This window comes from Phyllopteryx taeniolatus, chromosome 8, assembly GCF_024500385.1.
Source record: "Phyllopteryx taeniolatus isolate TA_2022b chromosome 8, UOR_Ptae_1.2, whole genome shotgun sequence".
NCBI lineage: Eukaryota > Metazoa > Chordata > Actinopteri > Syngnathiformes > Syngnathidae > Phyllopteryx > Phyllopteryx taeniolatus.
In genome coordinates this window covers 14,140,001-14,161,505 of record NC_084509.1, presented here as the reverse complement: position 1 = coordinate 14,161,505, position 21,505 = coordinate 14,140,001, and the positions used below count along the sequence as shown (strand labels likewise).

Below are 21,505 nucleotides of genomic sequence, written 5' to 3'. Positions count from 1 at the left end.
GAAAGCTTTTTCATTTCCCCCCTATACCTATGTATAATGCACACTATTGACATTTGACCATTTTTTGGGGGGGGGGATGCACATTATACACGAGAAATTACGGTATTTTGTATTATACAGTGATTAACTTCTCTTAAAGCTTCCATGCTAAAATGCTACTAAAACAATAACTTCAACAACTCACTGCTTATGGAGACCCTGTACTATTGTCTTCACTTTTTTGTTACGTTGTTTTAATTATTTATCATTACGGAAACGGACACATGAATAATCGAGGAGGGGGGAACATTTTGGACAGGCTTCAAATCTATGATTTGAACACTTCCTAAAATAAAGCTGTTATTAAGAAGAAAGCTCCAAACAAAACAGATTGATTAATAAAAGAGTGATGGTTTTACTCTAACAGTTTCAAGACAGGGATCTAAAAGAATAATATGTCTCAGGCTTAGTTGGGTTGACACACTCATCTGGCGAGCAGTACATCAACAAAGAGTCATAAATGACTGTTTGGAAATCTGTTGGGATGTTTATGTGAGCGACTGAGAGGGAACTACATTTTGAACACTTCTACAAGTCTTCCTCAGGGGGGAAAACATGCTCCATTATTTACTGTTCCCAGTCCCCAGTCGTAATCAAGAGCACTGAGCTCCTCAGGCAGGTGAGTGCCGGGGTGCAATCTCCCTATAAGTATAAACACACCCATAAATTCAAACGCGCCGCCACAGTTGCGGGGGTTGAATTCCTTGAGAGGTTTTGCACAAAATGTATGATGATAAATGAATGCATGTGTGCTTTTATCACGGTGTGTGGGTAAATGTTAAAATGCAACGTAATGTTAAAAATATACTCGAGCGTATAAAACCCAACGCCTGCAAAAAGGGATGATGAATTGGATGCTGCTGCACAAATCTTTAATATATTTGTTAAAAATCTAGCTACACTTATTGGAAATGTACACAAAATGATAAAAATTCTACCTTGACAAAGATAATAATGACTTTTGATGGACATGGTCTAATAGATGCAATGTCTCAATTAATTACTGCTTGTCTCAATTCCGTTACGGGATTAATAAGTCTACCTACCTTTCTCTTTGTCTGTCTGTCTGTCTGTCTGTCTGTCTGATCACCTCATCAATTTGCTATTGCAGTAACATTCCAAACTGTCATACAATTATAAAGAGACCCACTGTTACCCACTTTAGAATAAAATTAAAAGTAACACTGCTCGCTCTTTTAAGACACCTGTTAGACATATAAAGGGCATGAGGCCTTAGTTACAAAACAAAACAAAAGAAACCCATGATTTAATATTGTATTCAGATCATCCATTTTCTGAACCGCTTCTCCTCACTAGGGTCGCGGGAGTGCTGGAGCCTATCCCAGCTATCATCGGGCAGGAGGCGGGGTACACCCTGAACTGGTTGTCAGCCAATCGCAGGGCACAAACAACCATTCGCACCCACAGTCACACCTACGGGCAATTTAGAGTCTCCAATTAATGCATGTTTTTGGCATGTGGGAGGAAACCGGAGTGCCCGAAGAAAACCCACGCAGGCACGAGGAGAACATGCAAACTCCACACAGGCGGGGCCGGGGATTGAACCCCGGTCCTCAGACCGGTGAGGCTGACGCTCTAACCAGTCGGGTATTCAGATCAGCCTTTCCCAAATTTACTAAGCCACGCACACCCTTCAACAATCCGCACACTCGTGCATGCGCTGTACGGTACTGTATAGGTGTTCCACTTATCAATTTTACTGTATATTGTTGCATACATTGAAATTAAAACACACAAGCTAGGTGTACACATGCAGTAGTTAGGTTGATTTTGTATTATAAAAGAAGACTGGCTGACTGAACTGCATTTTAGTTTTTGAGTTTGAAAATTCTATTTTATAGAGTACATACTCATATCCAGTTAAGGAATTCCTACTTTCCTACATACAGCAGAGTGTAAATTTAATTTTCCCTTGAGGGATTACACATGGTATAGTAAATAAGAAACCTAAACAAAACATGCATGTTTTAGAATGTGGGAGGTCGCCACAGTGCCCGAATAAAATACCTACGCAACCACGGTGGGAACATGCAAACTCTACACTAGAAGGTCAGAAATTACATTTAAACCAAAAATCTGAAATCTGTGTGGCACTGTCCCAATCATGTCAAGCAAAAGTGAGTGACTTAACTGTATACTGTACATACTGTGAACGATTCTTCAGTCACTGCATATATAGGTTTTTCAGTTATAGCTGTTTGAATATACTCATTTAAGCTGAGTGCTTCTTATGCGGTGGAGGCTCACTTTCTATTGCTATACACAAAATGATTACTATTGTTAATCCACGTAACACGCTCTTGAATTAGTCACATTACCTTTTTAAGGAGCGCTGCATTATTGCATCTATCTATATCCCCATCAACTTGTTCAGATATTCTCTATGTAACTTGCTTTGGATGTCCAACCATCTTATCGTTTGAGATTCAATTAGAATTATAAACATTATACTTGATAGAGGGATTCTGGTCATCACTTAATAATGTGATACACACAGTACGTTTCAGTATCAAGAAAGTAAGTCCACTCCAGGTCTAAATCCAAGGATGGATATTAACCATAAAATACATCATGTTGTCTGGGTTTTAAGAACTGATGGCTCAACAATGCATTGGTTAATCATTAGTACCAATGAGGTTGCATTGCATTGCACTGCATAGCAGTCGTCAAAATACTTGCACGGGTAACTTGTTTCATGCACTCAGGGAGCATAAAGCAGGTCATTTTCTCCACCCAAATCACTTCCCACGTTACTGCCCAGTCTTGATGAAGTCAGAAATATGATGAATATCACATACGAACACACATATATGACCATCTGCAGCAAAAAGTGAAGACACAACAAGCCAGTGTTCAATTCATCACATCAGATGCTGGCTGCATTGCAGAGTTAGAAAACGGTTTGAATGTGGAGGTCAAACATCACTGTGGCATATTCAGGGTCATTTGCGTAGTGCAGTGTGTGTGTGTGTGTGTGTGCGTGTGTGTGTACAATTTAGTATGCAGTGGGGCCAGGGCGTGCGACATCCGTAGAGAACCAGGACCCTCGCTGACCCCCGTCTATAATTCATCTGGTAGAATAAGAGGCCAAAAGGAAAACCTTGGTTCTTTCTCACCCAAAAAGAGGAGCGAGAACCTTTTCACTTTGTTGCGTGGCACTGTGACCTCATATTAAAGCAAGAAAGAGAGAAAGTCTAGAAATGGACATTAAATTTTCAGGTTTTGTCCCAGGAGAGTTTCCAATGGGCTCTCATGATTATCGATGTGTGAAGACCATGTGTGTGTGTGTTTCAAGGAACGTGAAGACAATTTGAATGGTACGATTACTCTAATTGTCATAATTTTCTGTTCCGCTGCTCTCTCAGTCTATCATTTGGCAACTTATTTCACAAAGTTGATGTTAAAGTGTGTGTGTGTGTGTGTGTGTGTGTGTGTGTGTGCATGTTATCAAATAGAACTTACCAGATGTTCCAATCCTGCTTTCATGCTCTCAGCATCTCTGCAACACAAGAGCATATTTCCAAACTTGAAGTTCTCACATACACACAAACAAAAATTATCGACTTTTCAATTAAGTATTCCATTGAGCACCATGCAGATTAATGTGGCTATTCGGATGTAGCGCAACCATAGCTGGCACCATGTTGCTTCTCTTTCGATAGCAAGCTAGTTGAGAGGCAATTAAGGAGCATCTGCTGGGTGCACACAAGTAGTGCACTACCATTTTGGCTCAAATGCTTCAAGATGCAATTAATCACTAATCAATTACATCAATTAATTCTTAGTTTTGATTATTAATATGCCCATCCCAATACAAAATGACCCGAAGGACATTAGCCAGTCAGGAAAAGCAAACAAGAACATCTGAACTTTGTTTGGGGTTCATCAGAGGCACTTTAAACAGTGGCAGGTGTGTACCGACTCCCATTTAAAATGAGTTTCAATTGTGACTGGTTATTTCTGAACGCTGCCATATCCTCTCTTGAAACCTTTTTTTTCCCCCAATTGGGTTCTACAGGTTATAGGTCATGTTAATCGTGGTTGAAGTTTTGAAATGCACATATGCATCAACTAAATTCATATTTTCAAAACACTATCCAAGTGCAATATTATTAAAATGTATCAACTATTTAGCTAGTTCTGTCACACAAATGCATTGGCAACTATTTGAGTAATTTTTTTCAAGCCAACCAATGAAATAGGTCACGACCTGTATAGTTGTAAAAAGATAAGATGGTCTTGATTGCATTAAGTTGCTCGAAAGGGTACAAGATTCAGCTTTTTTGTCTATTTGTATGAGTCTGGTTGACACCATGGAAAGCTTATAATTAATAATAATAATAATAATAACAATAATAACAATAGTAATAATAGTACAATGAAGACAGTGGATGTGGCAGAATGGCATGGCAGGCGGGAAATGTGTTTGCGTGTGTGGAAATTTGGGGGAGGGAAAGGCAAATTGGCAGTAAATAATAGATGCAATTTTGGCATATTTCAAATTTGCAGCAGTGGAAATCAAAAGATCAAGAGAATACAAACAGTCTCCGATCCCAGCACCTCAACCAACTCTGGTCCCCATTACTGACAACTGTGTGAGTGTGTGTGTGTGTGTGTGTGTTTGTGTGTGTGTGTGTGCGTGCGAGCGTGCACGCATGAAGAGAGGGGAAGGCTTATCGACAGACTTCAGTTGCTAATGCAGCCAGCAGCATCACAGTGTAAATCTATACCATCTCTAAAATTACATACTGTCTAACACACCCCCACCACCCCTTACCATTTCCTCCAAAAAATCCATCCATCTATCCATCAATCACATCGGGTTTCCATAAACGCGGTCATTCCCACATCATTAATTTCAAATAAGGTTTGATAGAACGATATGAAGATAGAAAGAATGATAAAAAGGATGACTGAGAAGAAATGCAGAGAAACAGCAGGAAATGAGGCAGACAAAGTGGAACTACCACAGCATAGCAACGTGAATCACCAGAAAAGAAGACGTCATACAAAATGTAAACTAATCTTTAATACTGCTTAGAGAAGTTGTTCAGTGAGTAAATTTAATTAATCTAAAATACTGCTTATGTGCATCAGTAGGTGCTGCTGTTTTGGTGAGTGACAGAGTTCAAATGGGCTCAGCATTCAACTCCGTTTGTGTGTGAGCAATTGTGTCTATGACCTGTGATCATTTCAATTACTATTGTTTTTTCCCTGAGTACAAAAGGGAAGAGTCTATTCAGGGAAAGGCGCTTGTTTTTGTTGTTGTTTTTCTCAAGTGGAAAACTCATCTGTGAGACACAGTGTATAGAGTTCGGTACACTATTTGAGTAAATAGAGTTTGGCGGACGAGCCACTGATTTATTTTTACTCTTACTATTTTACTTTGTTCATGAGTAGAAGGGGAACATATCTATTTGGGGGGGGGTGTTTATTTATTCAGATGTACGACTCCCCTGCAAGAGACAGCGTCCAGAGTAGGGGACACAAGCTGAGAAAAAACAGTCAGCCGGTTGATAGTTAGATTTCCTTACTTTTTCATAAGGGAAAGGTTACGCTTGTATTTAGGGAGAGGCATTTATTTTTTTCAAGTGGATGACTCACCTGCTCGACATGCCTCTAGAGTAGGGGACACTAGTTGAGAAAATACAGTCAGGCGGTCAAGAGATATATTCTTTTACTTTTGTCCTGAGGGGGAAAGGGAACGTATCTATTTGGGGAGAGGCGTTTATTTGTTCAGATGGACGACTCACCCACAGAGATGTCCAGTGTAGGTGACACAAGTTAAGAAAATAGTCTGTCGGTCGATATGTAGATTGACTTACGTTTTCCTGAGGGGAAAAGGACAGGTGTCTATTTAGGACTCAACCGCGAGGCATGGCAATAGAGTAGGGGACACTGAGAAAATACGGTCAGTTGGTCGAGAGATAGATTTACTGTTGTCTGAGGTGATAAGGGGAGGTTTTTATTTGGGGAAAGGCATTTATTTTTTCAAGTGGATGACACACCTGAAAACTTACTGTGACACGGTGCTGATTAAAGTAGGGACCATTATTGAGGAAATATAAAAAAGAAAGGTAGCTATATAGACGGAAAAGACAGCATCTTCTTATATGATAAAATCATTTTTAATACTGTATGGTTCATATGTGTTAAGACTCCAGTCGGTGCTGCTATTTTGATTTGCAACAAATGGGATCAACAGTGTTCGTGTGTGAGCGATAACGTCTATAATCTCAGATAATTACATATACTACCCTTTTGACCCCCGAGTGGCAAAATGGATGTGTCTAATTGAGGGAGGTGTTTATTTGTTCAAGATAGACAGATCGATGGATGGATAACTTCCCTTGAGGGAAATTAAGAAAATATAAAGCGGCAACGAAAGTAAAGGGTCAAAAGGTAACCATGAAAACCCGTTTGTTGTTTCCGTCTTCTCAGCAGCACAAAGTCGACCACTTAAGGCCAACTTCATCTGGACTGTAATTACATTACACTGTGACAAACACCCCACCACATTCATTATACTTGGCGGGGTACACGGCAGGCTGACAGCAAGACATTTGTTACCGTGGTGACAGTATGTGTAATCCGCTAATGAAGCGCAATTAGCGGGAAACAATCTAACACGGGAGAAACGGACACGCTCCCATCCCTTCTCCTCTTTCAGCATTTTTTCAATTTCTTCTCGTTATTTTGCACCATATTTTATGATTAAAACCCTCATTTTTAATTGCATTTAATCAGCTACTCTTTAAATGTTGTCTTGACTTCACAGTGGGGGCGAGCTAAGCAGTGATGGTAGTCTATTTAACATGCTCATCCCTATGTTCAAAACATCATATAATCTGATGAGGTCTGCAGGGAGCAAGCGCTCTGTTTCTCCTAATCCTATCCCAATCCTCACCCCTCCTCCTTTCTCTGTGCCTTCCACGCAGCGGCGGCATCGATTTCTGAATTACGCCACAATATTAAATAATTAATATACTTGCCGTGATTGATGTTTTGCATTAGGCCCATATTAGGTTATCAATCAAAATCCACTTGGTTTAATGTAATAATATTGAAAATGTGTCAGTGCCTGTTCATCCAATTTGTAGCGCAGCCAGGCCAGATAGTAATGGCAGTGTAGCACAAGGCCTGGGAGACACGGTGGCCTTGCTCGCTACAACAATTGCTGCGCATTACGCAGCTGGCACGGTGCCAGAGCAAAATGGAAGAGAATGAACGATGGGAATCAGGTGGACGGAGGAGTGGTATATGCTAAAATGCGATAGGCTTCGCATGATGGTCATGTTTGGAAAAATCAATTGTAGATGGGAGACATATGTTACAATACAAATCTTTATACTATTTAAACATTATATAAGTACTTTTGTACCTTTAAAATCCACCTCGGAAACACAATTAGTAACAAGAGCACCATTTCATGACATTCGATCCAAACTATCGAAAATTCTGCCTTCAAAATGTAATAGTAATGCTTAGTTTAACCTTTTAACTAACCACTTGTATAATCAGCAGAGCACATGAGGAAAACAAACCATTAGTTTTAAAGACCATAGAAGACTTTACCATAGGAGCCAGCTCAACCATTAGATTGTTTGATTGGTAGATTGTTTATAAAAGAATGATTTTTTTACATTAAAATTATAACACGTTTTGTAATTTTAGATCTCAAATAAAGGTATGCTGTTGCACCCTACACCATGAGCTGAAGATGGTAATAATCGGCAGTATTTACACACATTAAAAAAGTACAATGAAATAAAACAAATAATATATGCATTTTTTTGTACCATCAAGTGACATCACAACCATTTGGTAAAGACTCGTCTTTTAATAACCATTGATTTTAGTAATAATTGCGCAAAGGAAATACAAAATGCATTTTCTGTAAGATTGTTAAATGGCTAAAGTGTATACCATTGTAATTGACAATTTATACACAGCGTTCCCCTGCTATATCGCGGTTCACCTGCTGTGGTCCCGCTACATTGCAAATGTTTTTGTGGTACACATCGACTAGGGATGCACCCCTACCGAAACCAGTATCGGGTACCAGTACTTCAGTAAAAATTCTCCGATACTGTACGCATCAATACCACATCACCAGCCTGAAATGTACCTTCCAGGTAGGACCCATGTCAGCCATATGCGTGTAGAGATACTTAAAAGACACAGATGACAACATTTTCAGGTGACTGCAAATAATGTTCTGCAAAATGGTTGATGAACTCCTTGAGCGAGAACGGAGGTGGCTGCCCTGACTTGCGGTAGAGGCCGCAGACCACCGACCGGCAAGCACAGAGTTTCGTGAGCCCTACCATGTTCAAGAAGAGTTTGGTTTTCTTAACAATATTTGATTAAAATAAAACATTATTATCACAATTGTAAGACATATCGGCGAGTACTCAAATGTAAGTATGGGTACTTGTACTCGGTCTGAAAAAATAGGTGCATCCCTATTATCTACTTGTTGACCGTGGATATCCCTGCTATAGTGAAGAAATCTTCACTTTACAGAAATCGTTTTCATAAGGGTTTTTAAAGTATACTTACTGCAATGCCCTCGCATGTGGGAAAGGAGAGCCATGGTTGCTGATGCACTTTTCAGCTGTTTTCAATGCCAGAAGAAGAGTGAAACACAAACCAAATGAGCATGATTACGCAGGAGCTGTTGTCAGCCATAGCTCACCCCGAGACACTCACAAGCAGACTCACCGTAGCTAGAGCCAAGCGTCCAACCTGATCTGAGATTGAACTTCCCGATGGACCCTCCTCTCCAGCACCCCTGAATAGACCTTACCAGGGAGTGTGAGGACTGTGATCCTCGTGTAGTTGGAACACACTCTCCGGTCATTTCTGAAAAAGGGGGACCACCAACCCAGTCTGCCAATCCAGAGGCACTGTCCCCAATGTCCACACGATGTTGCAGAGGCATATCAACCAGGACAGTCCCACAACATCCAGAGCCTTTAAGAACTCTGGGTGAAATTCATCCGCCACCGAGGAGCTTTTTAACTCATTCCCTGCCATGCCAATTGCACGACATTTTGTAATGCATTAAGTTGAACCATGCAGTGTGAATCCAGTGTAACAGAATCGCTGGCTAACCAGACGGCATCCACGACCCCCAACATTTGATTGTTCCGCATACCTGCCTCCTGACCTGGCTTCTCACCCGGACGCTAAATTAATTACCAGCCAGTCTAAGAATCTCATCAACAAAGTAGAGACACAGGAAACCTGGTTTCTCAACCAGACGTTAAACTAATTAACAGTCAATTTGAATGTCTGATCTCAAATCCGTTTGTCTACTGAACCGGATGAGATGTTTCACACCACACAACACAAATGCCACATCGCAAGTATTAAATGCTCTCGGCATTCACATAAAATTGAAACACTCATTGCATAGATTAACCAGGATCTGTGTGCGTGACAGTGCAAAACTGGGAATCGATTTCTTCATATTAGATCTGGCTCAGGCAGTGAACCCCACCCCTCACCACGAGGTGGCGGAGATGCACAGACACCTTCCCGGCCGTGCCGAAAACGCGGACCGCAGTTCGACCTGCTTGACGAATGTTTAGTTGTACCTTGTTTTTTTTTCCCTCTGCATTGTTTCCCTGTAGTTTTTCCCTTTCAGATTTCATTAAATTGTATATAAATCCCACTACCTGTATCATTTGTTTGTTTGGGTACGACAAGAGACCTCTGGAATCGAGGACTCAAATTTCATTCCTGGAGCAACCTTCAGATTATGAGGAAAAGATTTTTCGTCACTTTTTCTTTTAGTTTTACACATCTAAAAAGAGAAATGGTGCCCCTTTCAAGACAAAAATAGCTTATTACGTTAAACGTATAATCACGCTAAAGCGTAAGCAATGGAGGTGTCGCTTCTGACTTTTTTTCCCCCGAAATTAATTACGTTTTATCCAAAACCAATATACGCCACACCAGCCTTCAACTCACCCTACATCCACAACACCCTCTAGGCTCCAACCAGCAGACAATTACTTTACAGGGCAGACAAGTTGTCATTTGTGCTAAAATTTCTAATTAATTGCTTTAGGTCTCTCATAGAAGCCCACCCCTCTTCTGCCCATCTTTTCCCTGAATACACCACCCTCCAGCACCAACGCCCCCAGCCCTAGACACAACACAGATGAAAACCTTTAGTCACGAGATGGAGGCAGAAAAGGGACTTAAAATGTAATGAGTCATTTGATTTCCAGCTAACAGAGCTGCCCATTAGCCAGACACTCATCAGCCATGCATTATCTGCTCCTGTGTGTGTCTGTGGAGACTTTAACCCTTTTACTGAAGGATATTTTAATCGGGTGTCTTCTCTGACTTACATTATCCCTTTAAGAAGGAGTTAAAACAGCGGGCCACGGCCTGAAACAGCATATGATTCGACCCACCATGGAATTCAAAGACAAATATGGCCCATAAATGCTGAATGTTCTGTTGTGCCACAGATGTGGCATTTTGGTGGTATCACATTGTCAGCGATACTATTGGCGCTGACAAGAAACAATTCATGAATCAGATATTTAAAGACATGGTGTAAAACAAGAACACTGATCTTTTCATTTCGAGGTTGTAAAGTGCTGTATGAGAGTGCGGGGGAATCGGGATTGATCGCAAATGATGATGTCATTATCAATGTCACTGTCATTTCCATGTGGAAGTGGTCTAGAAATTCCAAATGGGGTAGACATCTTGAATGAATTGGTGTTGGGCCAAGATATTAAACTGCAAAGAAATAACTGATGAAACTATCACTCAACATTTTTCTTACCACCCCAATTCCAATGGAGTTGGGACGTTGTGTTCAACATAAATAAAAAACAACACAATGATTTGCAAATTATGTTCAACCTATATTTAATTAAATACACTACAAAGACAAGATATTTAACGTTCAAACTGATAAACTTAATTGTTTTTAGCAAATAATCATAAACTTAGAATTTTATGGCTGCAACACGTTCCAAAAAAGCTGGGGCAGGTAGCAAAAAAGACTGAGAAAGTTGAGGAATGCTCATCAAACACCTGTTTGGAACATCCCACAGGTGAACAGGCTAATTGGGAACAGGTGGGTGCCATGATTGCGTATAAAAGGAGCTTCCCTGAATTGCTCAGTCATTCACAAGCAAAGAATTTAAGGACAATGTTCCTCAATGTACAATTGCAAGGAATTTAGGGATTTCATCATCTACGGTCCATAATATCAAAAGGTTCAGAGAATCTGGAGAAATCACAGCATGTAAGCGGCAAAGCCGAAAACCAACATTGAATGCCCATGATCTCGATCCCTCAGGTGGCACTGCATCAAAAACCGACATCAATGTGTAAAGGATATCACCACATGGGCTCAGGAACACATCAGAAAACCAATGTCAGTAAATTAAGTTTGGCGCTTCATCCGTAAGTGCAACTTGAAACTCTACTATGCAAAGCAAAAGCCAAGTGGAAAAGTGTTCTGTGGTCCAACGAGTCCAATTGTGGACGTCGTGTCCTCCGAGCCAAAGAGGAAAAGAACCATCCGGACTGTGATGCAAAGTTCAAAAGCCAGCATCTGTGATGGTATGGGGCTGTGTTAGTGTCAATGGCATGGGTAACTTACACATCTGTGAAGGCACCATTAATGCTGAAAGGTACATACAGGTTTTAGAGAAATATATGCATCCAAGCAACGTCTTTTTCATGGACGCCCCTGCTTATTTCAGCAAGACAATGCCAAACCACATTCTGCACGTTACAACAGCGTGGCTTCGTAGTAAAAGAGTGCGGGTACAAGATTGGCCAGCCTGCAGTCCAGACATGTCTCCCATTGAAAATGTGTGGCGCATTATGAAGCGTAAAATACGACAACGGAGTACCAGGACTGTTGAACAGCTGAAGCTGTACGCAAGCAAGAATGGGAAATAATTCCACCTACAAAGCTTCAACAATTAGTTTGGGCTAAAGGCACGCAATAAGGCACGCTCAATTACCGCCATAATTACATTTCTTCCATTTGAGTGTTTGATATTTATGGCATCAAAATGTTTTTTATACAAATATTTACTGTTAATTATCTGCAGCGGTAAAGACAATAGACTTCTTTTTTCAGCTTCATAGAGTGAAAGCAACAGAGCACATGAGAAAAAGCAAAAGGGAAACATCGCAGAGCTATCAATTTCCCCGCGGTTTCTTCAATAGCTGGTAGCCCCTTTCATATCTCCCAATTAGAGGTTTTTCCTAATCAGAGTGCTACCTCTCTATTATTGAGAAGCAGACAATGACACCTCCACCCCCAAACAATCTGCTAAGAAAGTCTGGAGATTGCTGTGCTGATACACAAAGATAAAACACTGGGCTGCTGTGGAGGGGTTGGTGGTGGTGCTGTGGGATTTTGTCAGTGTTAAAATCACATGTGGAAATCTTTTGGCTCGCCTTACGGCCCCAGAAAAACTGATGAGGAACAATGGCGGCATCTGTCGTGGCAGAATATGAAAAGATGATCTTGCCATCGAATGGACAAAAAAAAAAAAGGAGGGAGGAACACAGGGGGTAGAAGAGGGCTGTGCGAGGTTATTCATTTGCAAATTAGGCCCTGGTGCTCAGCTCTATTTCAAGCTAGCAGCGGGTGCCAGGAGTTAACAAGGTAATCACTTTCAATCTTGCCCTTCAATTGTATGTTATACTCTCAGCCCCAGAAGAGCTTTCTAGAGGAGGGGATAGCAATCTGGCTGCACACCTGAAGACAAGCGTGTGTATGAACACAATTCACATTATATATTGGGATACATTTACACATTCAATAAAATAGGACAACTAACCTTCTAAAGCTGAAAGTATGAAGATAACTTTTCCAACAATCACTTAATGAAACAACTCCCTTTAAGTACATGATTGAGATATGCCTATTGGGAAAAGAAAGATAACAGTTCAGCTGGGTCCTGAAAGATACCAATTACATTTTTTCCATGACCATGCTCTAAACTTAATTTACTATTATATAAAATGAATTTTCCAATTGAAATTAATGCAAATTCATCTGTTCAACTCAAAACATTTTTATCACGTTGTTAATAAAGAAAAATAGCACAATAAAACGGAATAAAAGAGAACGTACAGAAATCAACTGGTTTATAAAGCGTAATTACTGTATGTTGGGATAAGCAGGAAGTCACAACAACAACAGTAATTTTGGCTCACAACAATTAGCTCAATAACAGCAACAAAAATCAACCAAACGATGGCTAGTAATTTGAAAAACCCATATATTGGGGCATAGATTTAAATTTTTTTTTTTTTTTAGTCTGACATGTATTTTTTTGTTGTTTGGTAACAGGATTATTCCAAAAAAAGATAAAACTAATAATATTAAATACAGATGTCCACAAAGCATGGGCCACGTTTTTGGGTAATTATATGAAATTTTAAGAGTAAATTAGGCAAAGTAATTCAGAAAATGGCATGAGAAAAAAAAAAAGTAAATATCAAACGGAAAATAAATACGAGAAAAAAAGTCAATATTATGAGGAAAAAAATAGTACCATTATCAAAAAAAGGCAGTCTTAGAACTATGGAAAAAAATTACAGTCAAAATACTTCAAGATTCAAGTAATGTTTATGAGAAAGAAAAATACTCAGTCAAACATTACAAGAATGAATTAGGAGTATAAAACATACTGGCGGCACGGTGGAAGACTGGTTAGAGCGTCTGCCTCACAGTTCTAAGGAGCGGGGTTCAATCCCCGGCCCCGCCTGTGTGGAGTTTGCATGTTCTCCCCGTGCCTGCGTGGGTTTTCTCCGGGCACTCCGGTTTCCTCCCACATCCCAAATACATGCATGCAAGGTTAATTGACAACTCTAAATTGCCCGTAGGTGTGAATGTGAGTGTGAATGGTTGTTTGTTTGTATGTGCCCTGCGATTGGCTGGCAACCTGTTCAGGGTGTACCCCACCTCCTGCCCGATGATAGCTGGGATAGGCTCCAGCACGCCCGCGACCCTAGTGAGGAGAAGCGGCTCAGAAAATGGATGGATGGATGGATAAACATACTGTCAGGTTGTTGTCATGTTAAAAAGGAGTATAAGGTTTACCAACATTGAAACATTCACTATTTTCACTTTAACCATCAACAGTCATAACATGATTAATATGGTAGCAACTGCAAACTTTTGCGAGTTCTTGTCATTGCATTTGGACTTTTTTTCCTCTCTCTCTTTTCAGCAGAAAGTCTTTTGTTTTTCAACATAATTCCATATTAAATACGAAAAGACTTACAGGTGATGTAGTCACTCTGCATCATAAAATGGCAACGCGGCAGCAAGGATAAAGCTGCAGGGAATTGAAAAGCAGTACATGCAAAACTGCGGCGAAAGAAACCGTAAAGCTAAACCTGTCCTAATCCTTTCCTCCTCTCTTCAGTTTGTGTCAGCTGTAACCGGCTGGCCCGAGAGGCAGTTAGTCCCGGTTAGTGCCTCATTTGCATAATCAATATGACAACCTTATTTTTCTAACGCAAACAGGATTTTGTTGCTGAGCTGTTTGCGCTGATGTGTGTGTGTGTGTGTGCCCGGTCAGCCTCTGGCCAGACTCAGTCATGGCCCTCTTTAGGCCTAATTAGATTAGGTGTGATTATCCCAGCTCTACCTTACAAGTGTACAGGCAGGATAAAGTGGCCACAAAGATCGGCCTGTCACAGTGACTCGGCTTTGGCGTGCAGGTTATCGGGGGTCCGGGGAGACACGTTGCATACATTGTTATTCATTTCATCTGCGCGCGTTGGCTTTTGCACTTCTCTTCTATGCCTGCTACTCCTACTCCTGCGTTGTCACGTCAACATAATCGCTAGCCGTGGGTAAGTCTTTCTTTCTGTCTGCCCGTCCGTCAGAATACAAAGCAACATGGCCCCGAGCGCTCTGCAGCTTGGCCTGCAGGGAGAGACGTCAGCAGAGCGCCAGCGTGTACATGTGTGCGTCTACGAGACATCAAGTAAGCACGGCACAAAGAGAAGTTTCGGTGCAGAAGATGGCCCGTTGCTATAATAGTTTATCTCTGAAACTTAATGCGCAATTCACTCAAGATGAAAAGTGAATGCATGTCAACAATAAATGTAGTTCCAATAGATGTAATCATTAATGGCATTTATTTGACCACGTAATCAGCATTTTTCCATCCTCTGGTTGGTTAGTCTGAGTAAAACTTGCTACAGCCAAGTTCAACTAATAAACATGTCTGTAGCGATTTGCACACGTTAATAAATTTAATAATCAGCATTTCTGGTGAGTATGATTATTATTATTTTCATGTTATGATTCTGAACAGCTCCAGAGGACAAACTTGATTGCTCATACTAACAGATAATGTGGAAGCTGATCTGCTAACCAGGCGCACCCAGGACTGTGAATACCAAATATGCAGAATTACCACATACTGTAGTTCATTTTGCACGTTCTGGAAGGAGTTGAGAAAAATGTATTAATCCAGCACATGCAATGTAATATCTCAAACCTGAGAGGAATTGTGATGGCCGATTTTGTGACTTTAAACACCAAGTCTCAAAGGCAGGTGCCAACCAGCCGGGAAAAAAACTTTTTTTAAATGATAACAAAATATAGTCGCAAAATATAATTTATTCAGCACTACAATTTTGGAGCTTCTGAATAAAATAAGGCGTTACTTGGAGGCAGTCACAAGGTTAACAATTAAGGGTTATTTATTGAAACAATGGAATTGAAAACTACAGTGGGTACGGAAAGTATTCAGACCCACATAGATTTTTCATTCTTTGTTATATTGCAGCCATTTGCTAAAATCATTTAGGTTATTTTTTCCCCCTCATTAAATGTACACACAGCACCCCATATTGACAGAAAAAAATGGAATTGTTGAAATGTTTGCAGATTTATTAAAAAAAGAAAAACTGAAATATCACACAGCCATAAGTATTCATACCCTTTGCTGTGACACATATTTAACCCGGGTGCTGTCCATTTCTTCCTATCATCATTGAGATGGTTCTACACCTTCATTGGAGTCCAGCTGTGTTTGATTATACTGATTGGACTTGATTAGGAAAGCCACACACCTGTCAATACAAGACCTTACAGCTCACAGTGCATGTCAGAGCAAATGAGAATCATGGTCAAAGGAACTGCCTGAAGAGCTCAAGACACAGATCTGGTGTTCTACACTGTAAAGAGTAAAACAAACATCATTCATTTATTTTATTGTATTTCAAATCGTTGAATAGTATTAGTTTGCTCATCTCAAGGGATGTAAATGCATCCATATACTTTGCTTGGGGTAACGAACTGAAATGTTTCATTTTGACCAGAGGACTTTCTTTAATTGAATGTGATTTGCGCATGCATTGTGGACTTGGACGGAAGGAGTAACATTAACATTGGTAAGAAAAAATAATAAGCTTTGCATTCTAGTAACGTATCGGTTAGTTTAATTTATGTTTTTAAACATGTAAGTGGTAGAATGAACGTAATATTCAGCTCTTGAATCCGACGCACTATTGTCAAGTGAGTGCAGGCCAAGGAGACGGTAGCCTACTGGGGACGGGAGGAGCTGTTGCTTAAATGTACATATTTCTCTCAGATAAACCAGAAAGATTCCATAAAATGTTAAATAACAACGGTAAAAGCCTGTTCCTTATGTGAATCCTGTATGAGTAAGTGCATGCGTCGAGCACTGAAATTATTGATTATATGATTAATTACGGTATTTACAGTTCTTTAAATCCTGTCAAATGTCTTGAAACTCTGTTGGGTGTAATATTTTGGAACAGTGCATTTTAAGTTTTTTATTTAAAAAAATACTGTTGTCATTGGGTATGTTAAAAAACATTTTGATTCTGACAGTTGATGACTTGAAAATTATGCTGACTGTATTTTTTATTATTTAGGAAAATCAGAGAAAAATATAATTTGCATAATAATTTGGAATGCAGTTTACTGTATGTGCAGCCTCAAAAGCCTATAAAGCCTCGTCCTCAGGGCGTCCATAGATAAAATAGCTCAATGTGAGGTTCTGTCATTTTTTTGCGATGGTCCGGTCCAAGTCGAGTTCGGCCACAACGCGCTGTGCACTGCGGGCCTGAAAGACAATGCAATGGAAATGGAATGGCACATTTGGAACCATGCTTGGCAGCCTGTCAAATAATTTTTTTCAACTGTAAACTCACTACTGAGTATTTTTTGTCTTTTCCTATAAATATTTCATTAAAGTGCAGATGAATATGCGCTTGAGGTGGCGAGAAAATGAAACACTAACAGTGTGTCTCTTTATGCCATAATCCTTTTAAGCCAAGACCAAACAAACCTTTTTTTTTTTAGCAAGAGAAAAACATTTTCGTCAACAAGCGTCTTTACGTAATTCTCCTAAATCAGAGCTGATCTGTCATGTTTTCTGCTCATAACCTGCTGCGTACAATCCTGACTTCGAAGCAATAAAAGACCACAAACGACAAGAGGAGATCTTTAACAAACACTTGGCTCGTTCTGTGCTCAATGAAAGTTAAATTCTGTAAAAAATAAAAGTTTAAAGAAGAGGAAACTAAGGTATACATGCATGCAAAGAGTGGGCAGGAAACAATAAAAGAGGTGAACAGGGTAATTGGGTTGGGGGTGCATGCGTGCGTTGGGGGGGGGACTTCTATTTGGCCGGTTCTGGTCTCTGTCATCACACTCCAGGTCTGGCTTCCCTCAGTGCCTGCGGCAGGTCTCAAACACATCAACACACTTGGACACACACTCACAACGCTAAACGTGTTAGCGTTACGAATCGCCAGCAGTCCAAGAGCCAGATTTGTTCTGCGTCTGCCCCCCCCCCCCCCCCCCCATGCAAGTATTTGCATACTCCTTTAACAACTCACTAAATGGTTAAGCAGATTACAGAGCGCACTAAGTGGATTGTCACAGCTCGCTATCGCTCACAGGGGGTGTCTCTCCTGTGATTAAACATGGCCAGATTTCCCCTTCAGTCACACACAGGCACATGCACAGATTTGGATGGGTCATTCTCAGGCCTTTGTGGTGCAAAGTCACTCTAAAGACAACAAAGACACGTGCAATATTCCCGGTACTCTGTTTTCTTAATGAATATTATATTTAAAATATTTGTACTTTGCATTACAAGGGCCAGAGGAACCTCTAAGGTGAAAAAACATTTGTTCCAACCTCCAACTGGTTTGTTTTAAGAAATTTTATATTTTATTATTGATTTCTATTCCAGATAAGAAATAATAGAAAAATAAATATACCTTTATTAATTATACAGACAAATTTTAAGTCAAATTTAAATATTCTTAACTATGATCAAAGTAATAAAATTACATCCAGTATATGCAAGGGGCAGGTACTAAGTGTAACAAGCCCAATATAATTTAACCTACTAATAATTGAATATTGAGAAATTTTCACAGTTTGTACTTCAAATACTATAAATACTAGGTTTAATTTAAAACAAAAAGTTTTGTTTAAGACTGTCCTCTTCCTGTCAGCCATTTTGGAAATTACGTCATTGTCGGATCCCCGTCAGAAGCAGAGAGCTGTGATTTAATTTCTTGCTTTGGAAAAGGTGAACCACTACTAAACATTTTCAAAAGTTTGCAAAATCGGAACACTACAGCACAGTCAAAAAAGTGGGTGTGCAAGGTTAAAGGCGAAGAACAAGAGCCTGCTTTGAGTGACCTCCATGACAGGCAAAGGCGTGGCAGAACAGCTTCAGCAATTAATCCTGGAAGTAGTGCCGGGTCGAGACCGAGATGGGGAGACTCCAGTCAAGTCGACTTGAGTTGCCAGTTTTATGACTTGCGACTTGCTTACTTGACTTTGACTTCGTAGCCAAGAGACTTCGACAAGTAATCTCATTTAAAGTTGGAAATATAAAAGAAAGAAATGTTTGGGGGGGGGTCATTCGTGCCAACCTGGCAACCCAGTCTGCATTGTTGCGCACTTGCCCATGTGACGTAGCCACACATTGTTTCATAGACGGATTTGGGACAATTGAAAATAAAAATGAGGTGATTGTGAACGTTTTAGTACAGCTAAGTAACGTAACTAGGGGTGTACAGTTAACTAGTACAGCTAAGTAACGTAACTAGGGGTGGGACGGTCCATGAAAATTGTCCGAACCTTTCGTTTCGGTTCATAGGCACGCAAACGTCGCTCTCTTTTCCCCCCCCCTCCCTTTCTCTACAGCAGAAAGTAGACCTTAAAATATGTTAACCGCTGAATGCAGAAGTGAAGCGAAACTGCTGGTGTTGTGGAGATTTAAAAAATAGTTTGAAGATCCAAGGTGCATTATACGTCTGCGATAAAAATGTCGTTGACACAAGTGCGTTCCACTATTACTAAGTACAGTCGAAATTTTGAGTAGCTACATGTGAATATAATTTTCATACGACTGAACGTCCTTATTGAAGTGTCACCATCAAATTGTCATCTGTTGTTTCGGCTCTTTGATAGAGCTGTCTGCACTATGTTTTCAAAATTGAGACCACAGCATATGAAACAACCTTTAATCTAATGACAATTGTACCAACAAAGTCATTTCGCACATTAAATAACAACAAGCCGTGGTTCACTGCCAAACTTAAGCAGCTTCGCCAAGCCAAGGAGGATGCATATCAGAGCGGGGACAGGGCCCTGTATAATCGCGCTAGAAACCAGCTGACTAAAGAAATTAACATTGCAAAGAGGAAGTATGCAGCAAAGTTGGAAAAACAGTTTAGCGCTAACGACTCTAAATCAGTCTGTCATGCATTCCAATCGCTGACAAATTACAAGCGACGATCCCCCCAAGCTGAGAACAATAGCACACTAGCCAACGACTTGAACACCTTCTACGGCAGATTTGAAAAGGACACTTTCACACCCCACACCCACCCAGCCGCACCACCGACCACAATCACTCCACCGACTTCTGCGTTAACCATCCGCGAACAGGATGTGAGACGCATCTTCAAACAACAAAAGATTAACAAAGCGGCAGGCCCAGACCACGTGTCCCCATTGTGCCTCAAAGCCTGCGCGGACCAGCTCGCTCCAGTCTTCACACGGATATTCAATAGATCTCTGGAACTGTGCGAAGTACCATCCTGTTTCAAACACTCCACCATCATTCCAGTCCCCAAGAAACCTACAATCTCGGGTCTAAATGACTACAGGCCTGTCGCGTTGACATCTGTGGTCATGAAGTCCTTTGAACGTCTCATGCTGGACCACCTCAAGAGTGTCACAGGTCCCCTGCTGGACCCCCTGCAGTTTGCCTACCGAGCGAACAGGTCTGCGGATGATGCAGTCAACATGGGACTGCACTTCATCCTAGAACACCTCAACAGTGCAGGGACCTACGCGAAGATCCAGTTCGTGGACTTCAGCTCAGCGTTCAACACCATCATCCCTGAACTTTCATCCAAGCTTCTCCAGCTCAGCGTCTCACCTGCCATCTGCCAGTGGAGGCTGGGGGAGGCCACCGCATCCACACGCAGCATCAGCACTGGGGCGCCCCAAGGTTGTGTCCTCTCTCCGCTGCTCTTCTCTCTCTACACGAACGACTGCACCTCAGCGCACCCGGCTGTCAAACTCCTGAAGTTTTTCATATGACACCACTGTCATCGGCCTCATCAAGGACGGTGACGAGTCTGCATATCGACAGGAAGTGGACCGGCTGGAGCTGTGGTGCGGCCGACACAACCTGGAGCTGAACACGCTCAAGACTGTAGAGATGATTGTGGAATTCAGGAGGCATCCTTCGCCACAGCTGCCCCTCACGTTGTCCAGCTGCCTTGTGTCAACAGTCAAGACCTTCAAGTTCCTGGGAATTACAGTTTCTCAGGATCTGAAGTGGGCGACCAACATCAACTCCGTCCTCAAAAAGGCCCAGCAGAGGATGCACTTCCTGCGGCTTCTGAGAAAGCACGGCCTGCCACAGAAGCTGCTGAGGCAGTTCGACACAGCGGTCATCGAATCAGTCCTGTGTTCTTCCATCACAGTCTGGTTTGGTGCTGCTACAAAAAAGGACAAACTCCGACTGCAACGGACAATCAAAACTGCTGAAAGGATTGTCGGTACCCCCCTACCCACCCTTGAGGACTTGCACGCTGCCAGAACTAAGACAAGAGCGTGTAAAATCCTCTTGGACCCCCCACATCCCGGTCACCGGCTCTTTCAGCTCCTTCCCTGAGGTAGGCGCTACCGATCAATGCAAACTAGAACTAGCAGACATTCCAACAGCTTCTTCCGTCTTGGAATCAACTTCTTAAACACCTAACCTACAATTCCATTACAACATACTGGCAATTTTTTGACTTGAGTTTGTTGTCACATTTCTGTGGGGCCAATTATACATGACTCGTGCACTCACTGTAGTAGTCTCGCCACGCTGCACTATTTGCATATCTGTTGTTGACCAATACTGGCCAC

General features: G+C 41.2%; 2 protein-coding genes across 4 annotated transcripts in view; both read right to left on the bottom strand.

Annotated features, from left to right (window-relative positions):
- The window catches only part of rsrc1 (arginine/serine-rich coiled-coil 1), a 215,713-nt gene that overhangs the window by 125,296 nt on the left and 68,912 nt on the right, over nucleotides 1-21,505 (bottom strand). For all 3 annotated transcript variants that reach the window (XM_061781465.1, XM_061781463.1, XM_061781464.1), the window contains exon 5: nucleotides 3,523-3,559. In XM_061781465.1, the coding sequence (XP_061637449.1) occupies nucleotides 3,523-3,559 (37 nt within the window). The remainder of the gene's footprint in view (nucleotides 1-3,522; nucleotides 3,560-21,505) is intronic.
- mlf1 (myeloid leukemia factor 1) overlaps nucleotides 1-21,505 on the bottom strand; it is a 216,624-nt gene that overhangs the window by 140,158 nt on the left and 54,961 nt on the right. The window lies entirely within an intron of this gene.